This window comes from Centroberyx affinis, unplaced genomic scaffold, assembly GCF_046629955.1.
Source record: "Centroberyx affinis isolate AG114_WGS23_722 - 3 ecotype Tasmania unplaced genomic scaffold, CSIRO-AGI_Caff_v1 ptg010099l_1, whole genome shotgun sequence".
NCBI classification, from domain to species: Eukaryota; Metazoa; Chordata; class Actinopteri; order Beryciformes; family Berycidae; genus Centroberyx; species Centroberyx affinis.
Genome location: NW_027284735.1, coordinates 355,964 through 373,683, shown reverse-complemented (window position 1 = coordinate 373,683; position 17,720 = coordinate 355,964). Strand labels below are relative to the sequence as shown.

General features: G+C 39.3%; 2 protein-coding genes across 2 annotated transcripts; both read left to right on the top strand.

Annotated features, from left to right (window-relative positions):
* Positions 1-312: 312 nt before the first annotated feature.
* rnf14 (ring finger protein 14) lies at positions 313-5,906 on the top strand (the record flags this gene model as incomplete). Its single annotated transcript, XM_071514820.1, has 4 exons — positions 313-563; positions 1,096-1,268; positions 2,507-2,637; positions 3,363-5,906. Coding segments are annotated over 4 exons (616 nt in total), but the record flags the coding sequence as incomplete, so codon positions are not given.
* Positions 5,907-8,690: 2,784 nt separating this feature from the next.
* Positions 8,691-16,418, top strand: endou2 (endonuclease, polyU-specific 2). The gene is made up of 6 exons (XM_071514826.1): positions 8,691-8,792; positions 10,038-10,143; positions 12,151-12,272; positions 12,889-13,001; positions 13,850-14,003; positions 16,164-16,418. The coding sequence occupies exons 1-6, from the start codon at positions 8,691-8,693 to the stop codon at positions 16,416-16,418; spliced, it is 852 nt and encodes a 283-aa protein (XP_071370927.1).
* Positions 16,419-17,720: the final 1,302 nt, after the last annotated feature.

Here is a 17,720-nt window from a genome sequence, read left to right as displayed (position 1 = left end):
CCCTTTCTTTTCTTTTTTTACTTTTTATTTATTGTCACATTTCACCCATGCCTGTACATCACCCATGTCAGGCTGATTGACCATAATACAATATCTTATTCTTTTTTTTAAAGTAATAAAATAAACAAATCACAAGCTTCAAAGTAAATCAAACAGAAAAGGAAAGAGAAAAGAAAGTGTGTTTGTTGACCCTTTTTAGGAGCCACTTAAGCACGTAACCAACCATTTGTTCAGATGACTTTTTAAAAGTTCTTCCCTCATGGTGGCCGGTGGATGAAAAAGTTAAGTTTCCCCACCCTTGTGACAAACCAGTCTCTCTGTCTGCCTCTTCCAGGTGAAGCAGCTGGTGGATGAGGAGCTGTTTGCCCGTTACGACCGCCTGCTGCTGCAGTCCAGCCTGGACCTCATGGCCGACGTGGTGTACTGCCCCCGCCAGTCCTGCGCCACCGCTGTTATGGTGGAGCCAGACACAACCATGGGCATCTGCCCGGCTTGCCAGTACGCCTTCTGCACCCTCTGCAAGCTGGGCTATCACGGTCTCTCCCACTGCAAAATCACTTCAGGTAATGTCGCTGGAAAAAGGTGATAATTGCTTAGTGCCCTCATGTGACCAAGTGACTCCAGACTTGGCAGGTCTCCTGTCCTTGGCAATAAGGCTGATATGGACAGATAGTAGGGGGTGAGACTTTGAACCTATCTGCCAAGTTTAGGAGCTGTAGCCCTTACAGTTTCTGAGCTGCAGACACTAAGGCAGAAAAATAAGAAGAAATTATAATCCGAACAAAAACAATAGGGTTCCAGCACTACGTGCTTGGACCCCTAAATAGTTCTAATGCGCATTGAGCATCATCAACCAAAAACAAAAAATAGTTCTTAGTCAACTTTTTTTTTAATCTCTTGCCAGGGTTAAACAAACACAGCTACACAACATGTGGTAATAAAAGGCTAACACTATTAAACTGTGGGGCAGCAGGGTGCAGTGTTTCCCAGTCCAGTCCACCTTTCCTGCAAGTGTTTGTTCCAGCTATACTTTCCCACACCTGATCCAATAAAACCAGTGTTTGTGTCTCCCTGCCTCTCCGCTTTATGCCACAGATGAGCTGCGCGGCCTGAGAGACGAGTACCTGTCATCCACCACCGAGGGCAAAAAGTTCATGGAGCAGCGCTTTGGGAAGAGGGTGATCCAGAAAGCAGTGGAAGAGTCCTTTAGCAGAGACTGGCTCAATGAGAACTGCAAATGCTGTCCCCGCTGTGGCACCAACATACAGGTAGGCTGCCCCCCGCTGGTAGCAATACAGTATTACAGGTGATGAACTTTGACACTAGGGGTAAATTTTAAATTCAGTCAGTTTTAAATGTAAAATTATTCATTCTCATTTATTCCATTATACACAGAATGAGAACCTTTTTTTTTTTTCTTCATCTTTGAAGGAAATCCTCAGTTGAATAGAAAGTGAACTAACCCCAACCTGTTTGACACACAATTCAGGGTGTTTCAAACTAGCTTACATTTTCCAAATAAATTTCTGTTTTAATTGTGCAGATGACAAAGTTTCTATTACACTTTGGCTATTGGTAAGCTTAACCAGTTCTTTAACACCACAGCTAGAGTGAAAAAATTTGCACCTTGATATTTGCATAGCAAATCCTAGTCAAATATTTCAGCCGTTCACATGTGTGTGATGCAAAGTTGAGATTGCCCATTTATTAAACATTCTCCCAAACTGTTAGTGTTATTTTTGTTTCTTCGATTAGCAGCCGCTGCACCAACTCTCTCAGGCCGTTTTATTATCTTTTCTGTCCCCTATCTCGTGAGAGGGTGGTCAAGTCCCTAGTCTGTTACTATTGATAACTATTGTTTAATAATAATAATAATAATAATAATAATAATAATAATCTTTTTGTTACAAAGTGCTTTACAAGATTAAAACAAATTACAATAAAATTAAATGAGAGTAAAAGAGAAACCACACAATTTAAAAGAGCACAGTATCAGAGGGTTAACGAGGTAAAACCATTCAAATTAAAATAAAAGAATCAACACAATTTAAAAGAGGATTTACAAAGGAAAGGCTAAAAATCTAAAGCAATATTATAAACAGGTATGTAATCAAGAGAGATTTAAAAGATAACACAACACAGATAAGGTGATTAAAGAAACAGCCACAGGATTAAGAAAAGGCTTTTTTTAAACAAGTGTGTTTTTAAAAGCGATTTAAAAGATGATACAGAATCAGCTCGTCGGATAGCCTCAGGTAGGGCGCTCCAGAGTCTTGGAGCTCGGACAGCGAAAGCCTGATCGCCTTTAGCCACTAGTCGTGACCTTGGGACATCCAGGAGGGCCCCACCTGAGGACCTCAGGCTGCGCACAGGCTCATAAGGAGACATTTCATTTGCACCTTTGCCACCCAACATGAAGGAAGATGGTATCAAATTGTTTGTATGACCACTCAGGAATCTGTTTTCTGAGCCGATGTCGTTCTCTCTCGTCTCTCTGTCCCTGTAGAAAGTGGACGGCTGTAACAAGATGACCTGTACCTCCTGTCGGCAGTACTTCTGTTGGCTGTGCCTGGGCCAGCTCAGCAAAGTCAACCCCTACAGTCACTTTAACAACCCAAACTCACCCTGTTACAACCAGTGAGTGACTTATCTGTTTCTCTGTTTTTCTGTCTGTCTCTGCACCACTTGTGCCTTTCTTTCTTTTTTCTTTCTTTCATTTTGTCATTCTCTTTTTTACCACAACCGGTAGCTATAGTGTAAGCGTCCCTGTTAATATAGGGATGGGACAATCTGCTTATCTCACGATACGATACTATATGGGGTTTGCGATTCGATGCAATCACGATACAATATAATAAATAAAGTATGACTGTGCAGAATTATGTTTATTTCTGATCACAGATCTTTCTAGCAATGGCACTGAATGTAAATGACAATTTAAAAATGTCATTACAAAGTGCAATTAATATAATTTCAATGGAGAGATTGTGATTGTGATGGGCAAGCCATCTCATTTGTGAATGATACAGCAGAATAAAATGTAGCTAATATTGCGATTCATTTTTCTGCCCCAGGATAGGTATTGTCACATTTTTGTATTACGATAATTTGAATTTTGATACTTCGTCCCATCCCTATGTTAATAACCATATATAAAAACTTTCAGCCATTCAGTCACTGCGACTTCCGTGGGCATTTTCCCCACTTACCATCCATCTGTAAACACAGTGTTTAGATACTGCAACCAAAAATGCACACACATACACACACATATAAACAACTTTGATTCCCCCCCATCCCTCACATCACTCTTCCCTCCTGAATGTGTGTTTTGAAGCCTGTCTTGTTGTTGCCTTTTCCAGACTGTTCCATGGTGTGGATCTTGACGAAGAAGATGCCTTCTGGAGTGACGAAGAGGACTGATACAAGTGCAATACCAAATACCTCCCTGCTGTGCGCTCCATTTGAATGCACTTTATCTCACTTCGACCCCATTTCACCTCTGACACTCACTATGCCTACATTAGCACACAAACTGTGCCAGTTCCATGGTATTGGCACAGTTGAAGTTTGAATACAATCAGGCATTCTCTTGGGTGTAAGACAGTTGATGCCTGGGTGTAAGATGGTGATATGATATACGGTCATATATGGATATACAGTGTTCAAGCTGGCAGGAATGGAGTTAAACGGCAGGGGGAAATTAAAGCTTTTTTCTCAGAGAGAAATTCAGCCGTGGGCGTAGCTTCTCATATTTTAATGGGAATTCCACCAAAATTCTTCTAATTTGGTATTCTGTAAGACAGGTGGACATTTTGCAGTTATTTCTCAGTATCAAGGAAACTGCAGACTGACGTCATTGAACAGCATTGAGATGGTTGTCATTTTCCAGAAAGTAATGTTCTCGCACTTTTTAACTTCTTTTTCCCCTCCCATAAGTCTGGATGTTTAGTATAGATACAGGATGGTGATAATCCATATCATTTTCTTTCAAGCCATTCATATTTGGTAATCTTATAGGATTGGAATTTTTTTTTTTTAACTCAAAACTCATGAAACAAGTGAAAAAAAAAAATGCAATTATGAGAAAATGAATTCTTTGACAGAATAACAATCTTAAAGGGTTAACCCTAACCCTAAATTTTGGTGGAATTCCTCTTGCATAGTTTTTTGTTTTATTAATTATTTGGATCATGATGTGATAAAACATGATTTTTCCATCTGACTAGCTAGTAACCGTCAGGGGTTACAGCTGGAACGGCTGACAAAACTTAGTTTGGTCTGTAACATGGTTTTGGGTTACGGTTCGGTGTATCTTCATCACAGCGGGGGAAAATATGCAGTAACAGGTTTGCTTTTTTGGTATATTTCGTAAACTCAAGGTGCTTACTATCCAATTAACTAGCAACTGGCCCGTCTAGGAGCGTCTCAAATGTATTACAGACATGGAAAACAAGTGACATCGCATCTCCCCTTTTGATCTCCCCTCCATTTGATGCTAAATATCTTAACTAGCTGGTCAGCCATCTCTTCCATGTCAAAAGAATGATTTGGTAAATCCTAACGTTTTTCTAGGAAACTCCATGGTGATTCATGGTCTATTATACAACATTAAAACATCGTAGGGAAACCTGGAGATGGCATTGGCGTTTTCCCCCACTGCACACAACCATAATCCTAAAACTGAGGTTTGTCCAAACGATGAGTTGGTTCCAGCCTCATGGACTATACAGGGCAACAATGCTGATGCCTATCTGAGATTTACACAATACTCCATTCTCTCAAAGTCTAAGATCAATTGTAGAGATTTTCGTCAAGGTATAACATTCAGGCATTCAGCAACTGAGCCCAGGAGCTGAATTTTGTCTAATTTGAATATACTTGGACATACATTTTAGAATTTCCTTTTCCCCAGATGAAGGAATTTACAGAAAACTGTGTTGCACATCATGGGCAAAAAGTCGAGGTGAGAGGGAAGAGGAATTTGTTGAGACTGGTTTCATTATTTGTTTGGATCAGATATGTTTGAGCAGAGAGAAGGTAATAATAGAGAATTTAAACGTTGGTTACAGTAGGTCCTTTGCTGTGTTTACTGGCATGGTGATTATGGTGTGTGGTGGTGTTAGTTAATTTTTTGAAAGTAAAGTAATTCAGGGAGTGAATGAGGAATGAAATCCTCACTTGGCAAACAGGGCCAACCTTTTGGAATGATAGTTGACTAGATTCATTTATATCCCTGATTTGTAGCTACTCATCATCAATGATTAACAGTTTTATTTTGTATTGCCAAATACTTTTCATGTAAGGCCATAGAAATATGAGAGGATATTGATATTTTCAGGTGCACAAAAAATCTTTCTTGTATGAATTTAATTTATTTTTTCCAGTTTATCAGAAAGGAGATTATCATGCTAAAGCATCTGTCTGAAATTGAACTTGCATGTATCTTGTGTTTTGTTTGTTGTTGTTTTTTAGATACATTTTTGATTTTATTTGAATAGTAAGACAAATACAGGATACAATAATATAGCAGTACAGATAATAATGATAATACAAAAACAGACAGCAGACAAAACAAACAGACAGAAATAATGTATTTTATGTTTTGTAAGGAATTCCTTTTCAGCACTGAATGATTTGTTCCTCTCTACCGGTCTGGACAGTCTGAAAATGTACGGCGAATAACAAAAAATCCCTTGTTCAGTTCTGATTCACATAATGTTTTCACATTTTATGTAGGTGCAGACCCACTGTCACTTCATATCCTGTGATATTTAATGTGAAGAATAGTTTGAACCTTGTTCAGTAGCATTATGTTACCTGGGATAAATACGGGACACTGCAAAAACATGTTAAACTGCATTCAATATACTGTTCCTGAAAATAAATTTCACCAGTTAATATTTTGTCTCTTTTGTTACTGGGAACTAATTTTTTGTTCCAACATACATTTTAATTGAGACAGGTTAGTTTGTTTTTAACATACTAAGACAATCTGTGTCTCAACTGCTTTGGATTTGGGTATTTGCACTTTTATGGTTCTTGTTTCCCTTTCTTCTTCCCTCTATTTACATTTTTCTGTCATTTTTTTTAGCCCACTGCGCATAATAAATATTCTTTATTTGCATTCTGGCAGGGTGAGACTTTCAATTGTGGACCTGCTACTTGGAAACCATTTAGGTTTCAAAGAATATCAATGTTACGCTATATGCAGACACTGGCATGAAAGATTAATGTTCTGAGTGAAATGCGTCTTTACTTCCATTTCCCCTCTAGTGTTTGTTTCTGTCTGCTGACGGCGCTGAATAACTAATGAGCTGTTTCCAGTCAGTCACAGGTTCGCTTCTTCTTCTCATAGATCACAATGCCTCTTCCTCCCACAAGAGCGTGCAAGGAGAGAGCCAACACACACACACACACACACACACACACACACACACACACACACACACACACACACACACTGCTGAGTCATACAAGCATGAGAGGAGAGACTAGGTGGGTGAGGATGACTTAGAGCAGCTAGACTTAGACTTGTCAGACCCAGTTCCTCTGATCTGGAGTGACGTCATGGAGATATTTTACATTAGAAATACCAGCATACTTTTTTATGGAAAAGGACTAGGGCCACATGTGAATAAATTGTTTGAGTTCTGAGATGAATCTCAGAATTCTCAGAATAAAGAATTCTGAATTTAAAGTCAGAATTCTGAGATTCTGACTTGATTCTCAGAATTCTGACTAAAGAATTATTTTTTCCTTAATTTTGAGAAAGCACCCGGTCTTAAGGTTTTAGATCATTTGGAATAGAGTAAGATATTCTAGGGTGACCAAACAATTTTATTTACCTTTTATTGCCCACCCACAAATTGTGCTTTTGGTGCCATATTTAGTAATTCAGTGTTCCATTTTCCACACCAAACTAGCCTTTTTAACATCTTGTTACCTGCGACATGACCTACATTTACCCTGTAATCTAGAGGTGCTGTGGCTTGGGCAAGAGGGATAGAGAGAGAGAGAGAGTGAGAGAAAGAGAGAGAGAGAAACACAAAGCAACACTAAAGAAAACAAAGAGAGCTCACGTTTTAGTGTGAGATTGAAAAGAGACTACAACATGGTGTAATCCCTTTGGCTAGAGTTGCTGACAGTGGATAACCCTTTAAAAACGACAACCCTCCCCCCCCTCCTCCCCCCTCTCTCTCCCCTGTCCCATCCCGTACCTCGTGGTCCCCCCCCCCCCACCTCCCCCCGCCTTGTCTTTCTCCATCCCCTCTGACTGACTGACTGGCAGGACTGTTACTATGCCCCTAAAGATACCTGCTGTCACAAACAGGCAGGCCAGCAGCAGCAGCAGCAGCTAACCAGCACTGAGGAACTTCACTAAAACTTTAAATCACTCTTCATTTTTTCTCTTCACAGAACCAGCAAGCAGGACCAGACAAACATAAAAGGTCAGTGGTTTTGCGTGTGGTGACTGATGGGATACATAAGGCCTTCAACTTGGATTGGTGATGAAGGCCCACAGCTCGGTGTCATCATGGATGTGTGGTTTGTTGTCGGCCATGTTTGTGTGGTATGCAGTGGATAAGCTCTGTCTGGGAGGCTATTATGTTACATTTTACAACGCTCCAGACTGTCATGGGCCCACATGAACACAATGATTCCCAGTATTTTGTGATATGTGAACAAGTATTACTATGAAACTAACCAATTTAGGAACAAACATGCTCAGTGGCCTCCAAAAGTTACCTTTTTGACATTTTTCCTTCTACTCATCACTTTCTACTCCATAAATTTAAATGACATAGTAGCTGTTCCTGTATCAGAAGAATGTACAGTACTCATTTCTGGATGCCAAAAGTATTTGAAGGAAAAGATTAGAATACACAAAGTAGTCATTTTCAAGGCCTCTAGATGTTTTGCTACATGAGCAACAAACTTATTTTCAGGTGTTCTTCCAGTCAGTGATGCAACCTCATTGTATTTAAATGTATGCCTATGAGAGCTCACCATCTGCTCTCAATTACTACTGTATAATGTAGTGTGGAATACATGGATGGGTGAAATAACTGTCTTAACACATATCTGAGAACTCAAACCATCAAGTTTTGAACCATTTCTCCCGAGAAATTTGTTCAATTTGAAAACCAATGAAGAAAAACAATTAGTTCAGTGAGTCATGCCCAAAATGAGTCCTTAACAGATGGTTTGAGGCTGGTTTGACAGCTTCACTTGGGGTCATTTTGCCAACCGTGTATTCAGCTCAGAGATGAATGTTGCCCACAGCTGAATTATTACAGGTTTATATTGACTGATTGATTGTCTGATGATACTTATAAATCATTGTAGACTTTCTAGAAGTCACTGAAGGTAATTTTTTTGACAACACCAAATTTTAAACAAATAATAAAAAAATAAAAATAAAACCAAATAATTAAATTGAATCTGTCCAAATATGACTGAAACTCCTGAAACTCCTGGGTAGGTATGATACTGTTTATAAAATACAGATGAAGCTATGCTCATTTTAAAGCCTCAGCGTTAAATCTCATGACTTTCAGCCAAAGTTACCCCAACCCTAACAACAGCCTCAGCAGCATTTTCTGTTTCTTTTTCTGAAAAAGCTCTGAGACCAAACCATCCCCAGCTGAACCACTAAGGGACCAACAAGGCAACCAAGCGGTCGCATCATGATTGAGAGTGACAGAGAGCTGTCGGCCATGGTGCAGGAGCTGTGGGACAACGACGTCAACAGACTCAAACCTGGGAAAGACTACAGGATCTCTCTCCAGGTGCACACACACACACACACACACACACACACATAGAAGAATGAGATGGATTGGGGAAGTAGATCCCTTAAGTTATTATAGCAAAGAACATCTGAATATTTGCACTGCTGTTCTAGTTTACTAAGATCCAAGCTGGCCCTATGAAAGTCAAATTATTATTATATTTTTTTTACTTTTTAGCGCCTTCTAACTATCAAATTATATACCTGTTTGACAATTTATGTCAAACGACAGAAAGGCCGATGGAAAAATGACTTCTAACATGTTTATCCTTTTCAGTAAAGCGAAAGAGAAAACCTTTGACCTCTTGAAAAAGCAAAGAACCTTTTTTGAACAGAAGCAAAGTGGTTTATGGGAAATGTGGTCTTAATTTTAACGCATTAACAAAACTACTGGCATGAGATAGAGGCTGCCAGTCGTCTCGACCATGGTCTCATTTGTTTTTTCAAAGGGATAACATTTTGACAATGATACACTGATGTTTAAAATGCTTTTTGTTTCACCTGTAAGGGAAGGTCACTGATCAGACACAGATCCCCCCCCCCATCCCTCCACACACACACACACACACACACACACACACACACACACACACACACACACACACACACACACACACACACACAGTTACACTCACATATTTTTGGACTGTTGACCTATGGGAGTCTTTTAAAGGGACACAATGGCCAGGCAGACACTGTCCCAGTAGCATAGGCCACAATGGCTTGCCATTAGCCGAATGACACTGACTGCCAAACATTATGGCAAAACAGAGTCTGTAGGCTGCAGCAGAGTGCAGCTGAAGTGGAAGAGGAGAGCAAAAAGGCAGAAACACAATGATGATGAAGTTACTGTGGTAAATGGTGTGATTGTAGCTGTGTTAGGGAATCTATGTTTGATTTTGCTGTTATCTGGATAAAGCATTTCTTCTATATCAACTGACCATCTGGGTTTCACCGATATAATATATGGTCATTGCCTTATGTAGAGATACTATTAAGGCTCTGATTAAATGCAAAAGGTGTTACTGGAAACGTAGATGAACTTTGGCTGAACAGCAATCAGCATGATTCAAAATTCAGTTTGAAATAAATTTGCCAGTAAACACATTAAAATATAATTACCTCATAAAGTGCACATAACCAATTACTGAAAGCAGTGAGCATGCATACACTACTACTTGTAAAAGCAATCAGTGAAGTTTCAATAACTGTGTTGCTGCCCTGCTGTGTGTGTGTGACGCAGGGCAAAGCCGGAGGAGCGATGGCTCTCAACGATGACAACGATGCAGGGGGATATCCTCTGTTTACATTCGTCGATGAGAACATTTTCAAAAAGGAGACTTTTTTAGGTAAGTGAACATGGGTTGAGAATTAGTATGGTTTTCATTGGGAGTAGCATATAGAGTTGTATCTGAACAGAAGCTGCAAAATCACCAGTCAGCCTCAGTCAAAAGTGAGTAATCCTTCTTGGAGACTTCATGTACTGTTCTGTGGCTTATCACCTGTTTCTGTGGCTTACGAGTCGATTCCCTGAACGGGATGCCGGTCCTGTTACAGCTGCTTACACAACTGTACCATCACAATATTTGGATTGACATCATAATCCTTTCACACATTCCTCTGCACTGTTTCCCGTTCGATACTATCCTCCCCATCGTCTCCCCGCAGAGCCGAGCTTTTACATCTGCTCATAATCTCCTTATGATGACGAGCAGCAGCGTGTTGCGTAATCACAGAGCACGCACAGTTCACTGTGTGGGGAGCGCTTCATCGCAGGGAGATGCGATCCTTCACTCCTCCTCCCCATGATAACTGCAAGGGCACAGCTCCTTCTTGTGCTTTTTTATCTTGTGACGTATTCACTCGTTTATGTAGCAAAGCAGATGTCTGGTGAAAACTTTGCATCTCCAAAATGTTTGTCCAAAACAGCCTTTTTTAAGCTATTAGCTATGTATTTTTGAGTTTATCCAATGGGTTTTGAAAGGACTTTAAGACAAGATAAGATGAAATAAGATAAGAACTTTATTATTCCCAGATTGAAATTCAAATTGTTACAGCAACAAGACACTTAAGACACCACACATAGACAAAACAAAGCACAAATCCAAGAACATAAGGGAAGAAAAAAGTAATCAGTCAATATTTAAGGTCGTAGAATTTTCTCAACCCATAGAGCAGCATGTAATCCTTTAAGTTAAATTAAAACATGAAAATCACCAGAATTTGAGTCACGAGGTTTTCACCCGTCAGTGATGACATAAAGCGAGAGCGGTGTCCTTGCACAGAACTGTATAGGGATTTGCGTTATGTAACAGTAGTCAGACAGTGTGTCCCACTGAAAAAAAGAGGATTCCCCCCAGTCTCCTCCTTCGCTAGACCAGACTCGTTTAAGAGGTTCTCAGATGTTTTCATGTCACAGAGGCACAAATAGACAGATTACTAGAAAGTGGGTTGAAGGATGCCACTTGTCACTAATATGTTCCAAAAACCTCCAATTTTGTAAGATGTTTTTTCCCCAGGGACCCATATGGGAAGATTTTTGTTGTGGATGATTTAGTATTGACCTATATAACTGTTTACACTGTATTTGTGGAGATGATAGTGGTGAGAATGAAACCTATGATTAGAACAGTCATTCTTATACATTCTTCTACATTTCCTCCTTAATTCTAGTGAATTAAGTTCTAGTGAAATTAAACTATTCCCAAGGCCCCAGTATCCTATCTGTTATCAATAGCTGTTTAGGCTCCAGTCTTGTTCCATCATGTTTTAAACACGCCCCTCCTCAAGAAACCAAATTTAGACCCGAATGTTCCCAAATAATTTTAGACCTGTCCTTGCTGCACTCTTAATAGAGATTAATATGAATATTTAATTGCTTTTACCATTAAAAAATCCCGAGTTTGCAAAGCTTTTCTAATGGTAAAAGCTTGATGTGAGTGGTGATTTTATAAATGAAAAGTTATAGAGAGTGTTGGAGTGCTACCAGAATGCTAAGGCATCAGGAATTAGATAATAGTTCTCATATTTTCATATTTTATTGGCAATATTGAGAAATATATAACCTTACCTCTGGCAACAATTTACTGAACTGGATGTTTCTATATTCAGTATAGCTTAACGGAAGCATCATTTTTAAAAAGGATGCATCATTTTCAACACAATGATGTTTCTCCTTTGGGACGATACACATTTTTATTACTTTTCAACACAGCATAATGTTAATAGCTACATCTATTGATCCAGTATTTGTTCTTATCAACATATCTTGTGCCGAAAGGTTATATTGTTGTTTGTGTTTATTCCCAAACTAAATGACCTTTTCAAGAGTGTTTGTGTATCCCGTGTTTCTGCAGCCTTTATCTCCCTGTTGGATAACTATGAGAGTGACACCGGAGAGCCAGAAATTGTGACTCCGGAAGAAGAGGCAGAGAACCACAAGTTCCTGGACTCCATCGTTCAGACTCCCACCATGAAGGTACCTGTGCTAACTTTTACAGACGAGCCCTCTCCTCCTGCTGGGACCCATACAGGCTGATTTCCACCACAGCACCAAGAGAGCTAATCAGGCCTCGCTTGATTGTTTAAATATTCATGTATATAAATATACAATCAAAGCGACTCTCTCACAATGTTGTATCCCCAGTAATGATTTTTTTTGGTTTCAAGATAGGACATGCAATGATGTAACTCCTGATCGTTCCCTTGGTTGATATTTTGTCATACAACACCATTATCTCCTGCTCTATAGGTGTAAACCTGCAAACTCCATTCTGTAATTAATAGATATGCTGTCTTATGCATGTCTAGACAAGATTTTTGATATTTGTCTCAGTGCTCAAGGTCTCAAAGTCGCAAAAAAAACAAAAAAACATTTCCAAGCATCTCATAACAAGAATGCAGATCCAAAACCAGTTTTACCTTCCGGGTTACAATGTAACAGATGGTAAGTTGGGCTGGAGCCAATGGTCCCAGTTCAGCCGTCTGAGATGTCTGATAAATACAGGCCCTGGATGCATGTAGGTGGTGAATATAAAAAGTGTAAGAAAAGGTTAAAGAAAATGTTTTATATGAAGTTCCTGTTCTGTTTCCAGATAGCCCACAAGTACCTGGTGGAGAAGAACCTCTCTCCGGAGGATGAAACCGGCTTCAAGCAGCAGCTGTACAGGATCTGGTTTGAACTTTACGCCAGGAGAGGATCCAGCAGGTGGGTGGAAGCTGGCATGCCACCCAAACACGACTCGTCCGGTGGAATTTACCACAGTGATGATAACTGTCTTGTTTTAAGTGGGTGGCCCTGCGTAGCTCATTCAGCACAGTAATGCGCTGCTGCTGTGAGTGGAACTTACCCGTACCGAAAATGAGTTCATTCACAGTACTATAAGATACTTGTTTGGATATGAGTGGTATGTGATTGAGAATGTTTGGCCATTTTCAGACACCAATGTATTCGTTCAGTTGTTTGAATGAGCTGCAATCCATGAACTAGAGCTGGAGCTGATTCATGTGGCTCAACCTCCTGCTTCAATTTCCGGAAAAAATCCATAACCTCTTACTCAAACACTGAGTGGGACAGATAGCTGACAAAATTACATGTGGATTTTTACTGAAAATATATTTTTGATAATGCTAATAATAGAAATAATAATACTTTAGGCCTATTTATATAGCACTTTTTGAAAAAAAACAAATGTTACAAAGTGCTTCACACAAACAAATCAAAACAAAAGGTGATAAAAGCAAAGTGAAGATAAAACATAAAACCATAGTCACACCAAGTTCATCAGATAAAATAAGGGTACATTAAAATAATAAATAAATAAATACAAGAGACTAATAATAGTATAATAAATAATAGTATAGTGGTATAGTAGTATAATAATAATGGTCTCCATGTAACAATAACAAGAGAGTAAGATCTTTCATGTTAGGACTGAGATTGTTAGTGGTCACATGCTAAATAGATTAGTGCAGCTGGGAAAGCTTGCATCAGTTCGACTACATCTTAATGAAACGTGCTTGAGGTGTGATGTTCCCCCTCCTGCCTCCCACCAGGCCGGACTCCTCGGGGTTCGAACACGTGTTTGTCGGGGAGACGAGAGGAGGCCGGACCGTCATCGGCTTTCACAACTGGATCCAGCTGTACTTACAGGAGAAACTGGGACACATTGATTACAAAGGCTACAGTGTCAATGCAAATTCACCCCAGGTAAACTGCTCCTGTCTGCATCTGAGGAAGAGTATATTTCAACACTGCTGTATCCATGTCATATCTAATATTCCCACATTCTGGTTTTATGTTTGATCTGTTTGAGGTGTGTATGTTTGATTTATCTTGCCAGAAGCACCTTCAAAAATAACATCTAATATTACACAAATGAGAACATATAAGCATTATTGTGGTTTTCAAGTATTTAACAGTGTATTCACCTACCTATTTGCCCTTGTCTGAGATATACTATCTTTCTATCTGTCTGTCTCTCTTTGACTGTCTTATTCTCTCTCTTTTATAGTAGAATACATCTTATACATTTTTAAAGTTGATCAATCATCGGTGTATCCTTCTCCTGTCTCCCTTTCAGCAGCAATCCTTACATTTCCCCGTCACACATCCATCTACGTTTGACATATCTCTCATCTGCCTCCCCTTTCTTCTTCTCTCTCCTCTATTCAGCCTACCGAGTTGACTCTTTCTCTTGCTCTCATCTTTTGCTCTCATCTCTTTCCTGCTTTCCCATTTTGCACCCTGCTGAGAAAACTCACATTCTGCTATGACCAAGTTCGCTCTCTCACCTCTCGCTCAGTTCAGCTTATTTTTTCTCCCTAACCTGAGCCTGATGAACAAGCACATTCTGACACCACCAAGTTGAGGCGTAATGTTGTTGTTTTTTTTTCTTTTGTTTTTGGGAGTGTCTTAGGGGTTAAGTGATGAGAACATAGAGACCAAAATCATTCAGTGTCCCCAGTAGATTCACTCCAGTGCTCCACTAATACTTTTAGCATACACTATGTTGAGTGATAGTAGGCAACTAGCATTATCCAAGGTAAGTTTTTAGTAAAAATAGGTTTTGTGGTTTTTATTATATGGCCTGTAGATTCATAAATTTAAAAAGTGAAATATCATTAACTCAACATAGCTGAAGTAGACATGGTTTATTTTTGGGACTACTTGAGGTGAGCAACAATGTATTCATCCGCTGCGCAGTGATTTTTTCAGCTGTACACAGGTTTCCATCGCCCATCACATTCATTTCTGATGTAAACAGGGAAAGTAGTCCCTGCTAGTTCAAAACATATGTATCATATTTTGTGTAATTTTTAACAATCTCCAGACTTAGCTGCATATGATTTAAGAATCCTTACCATTTAGCTTTAGCTGTTACAAGTTCGCATTTTCTCACTCTTGATAATGCTAGTCGCCTACTAGGGCTGGGCGATAACTCAATATTATTGTTTATCGTCTTTCAGTGGAATCATATTGTGATGATATGAAAATATTTTAATATTGTGACACACATTTCTGCTGTCTAAATTGATGATGACAAGCAAATTTTACTTAAAAACTCTGATAAAATGAGGTATGGTAGGAATATTATTTGAAAATTTCAGTTTTGTTTGACATCACACCTAACATTACCATTCGGTTCAATGAGATGAACATTAATTTGATTATTTAACGTGATTTTGCATACATGAACCATATCGTGATATATATTGATATCGAGAAAAGTCCTTATGATTTCATGATATTGATTTCAACCATATCGCCCAGCCCTATCGCCTACTATCACTCAACACAGTGTATGCTAAACTACTGGGGGCACTGAATGATTTTGGTCTCCATGTTCTCATCACTTCATGGATACGTTGCCCGATGGGCCTATCTCCAAAAAACTTGGTGTATTCCTTTTTAGGAATTTCTGCTTTATTTGATAGCATAGCACGGAGGTACTGTATGTCAAGAGCTGGATTCAAACCCTTGACAACACAAGCAGGACACTGACAGGAAATCTGTGACATTCATTCATATTTGTATCTCACTCTCACCTCCTATTCATCCCTCTTTCTTATTTTCTTTCTCCCTCTTCAGACTGATGACAACATCCTGCTGCCACCCTGTACAGCAATAAAGTCTCTGTCTCACTCTCATGTCTTGCTCACTTCTTTGTGTCCTATCCTTTATCTCCTCCACAGACTGATGACAACAAGCACATGCAGCCACTATTGGTATCTCTCTCTCTCTCTCTCTCATCTCTCTCTTTCCCCCCTCTCTCTATCACACACTTTCTCTTTCTTCCCTCCCCAAGCAAGTGCTGTTCATTCCTCACTTTCACCTCTTGACATTTCTTTTTTTTCCTCTCACATGCAGCCCGATGAGAACAAGCACATCCTGGCGCTACAGTTCAGCTGGAAGAACGGCATCAAGCCCAAAGGCAGCATCTTCATCGGCGTCAGTCCGGAGTTTGAGTTCGCCCTCTACACTCTCTGTTTCCTCAACTCGCCCAACGAGCGCGTCAAAGTCCAGTTCAGTTTCTACGATGTGGAGATCGTTTGCCACCACTACAACCAGAAGCATATAGGCACCACCTATCCTGTGCTTGTTAAGTACCAGAACCACAAGTAACTTCACTGAAATCGATCTGAGGTAGAACTTCTAGAAAAACACATAACGCTTGAGCTTGCATACAAAGTGTCACGGGTATTGTTGTTGTCTTTTTATTTTAGATAAAGATACAATAAAACCTTACAAGACCCAGTTATGTTTGTTTTTCTTTTTTATTGCACACTGAACGCTATTGTGAGGTTGTGATTGTGATGAGGAACACACAAAGGATTTCATTCAATAGTTATTGATATTCATTAATCACTGTTTAAAAAGTTATGGTGATTGCAGCTGCAGAAATATAACAATTGTGGGAGCAAAAGTCTGAAGATAGTTATTGATCTCGACCATTTTTTTGTATGAGTTTTGCCAGAAATCGCTTTGTAAGAGAAGATAAAGTAGAGTAAAAGAGATGTACCAGACACTTTTCAGACATTGGATATCTCATGCTGAAACAGAATCCTTCATATATGCCAATCAACCTGTGCTCTGACAGACATTTCCCCTGCTCTTTTATTCCATATCCAATACATATCTTGACCTGATTAAGACCTTATGGTCGAAAGCCAGGACAATAAAGGCTTTTTGAATTTCTAGATTTTAGTCTCTTCTCTCCTTACTGGAGTTACTGTAGAAAGCTTTGGACATTGTACATACAGCTCAAGAGTTTACTGTTTTCTTCTCACTGGGGGTTTTCAATCTTGGAGCTAGTATTTCAGTTTTCTATAGATTTGATTCCTGTTCCCAATGAGCGCCTATAAACCGAAGGATTTCACTACTTTTTCTTAATCCACAAGATCACACAAGTGTTACTTCTGTCTGCCTATCTGTTGGAGCAGTTCAACACACATCCTTCATTTCTGCTCAGCACATGTCCAAAAATCTGTCGGTGGCAACATGTTTTATTCATTGTAACCTATTTATGTGTTGTCCAAAAATACACTCACGAGTCTGTCAGAAATGACCCGTCCTTTTTAATTAGAACATTCTATGTAATGTTCAAAGTTTGTAAGGATTTCTGTATGTGGTATAAAGGCATACTCATAAATCATATGACTGAATAAAAACAGAAGCACCAAAACAACATTTCCATTTATATTTTATACTCAGCTCCATGCTAGACTACTATGGAACAATTGATAGTATGGGATGATATTATTGTATCTATGCCATTTAGCAATTGTTTTATACATATTTACCCTTTGATCCCCTGTGACCCATCCGTCATGTCATCCTTTTACATTCTCCTCTGGTGCTAACTTCTATCCAGTGAAATAACAGTGATTTTTTAAAACTAATTAATTAAGCATTTTGCTGGGGACC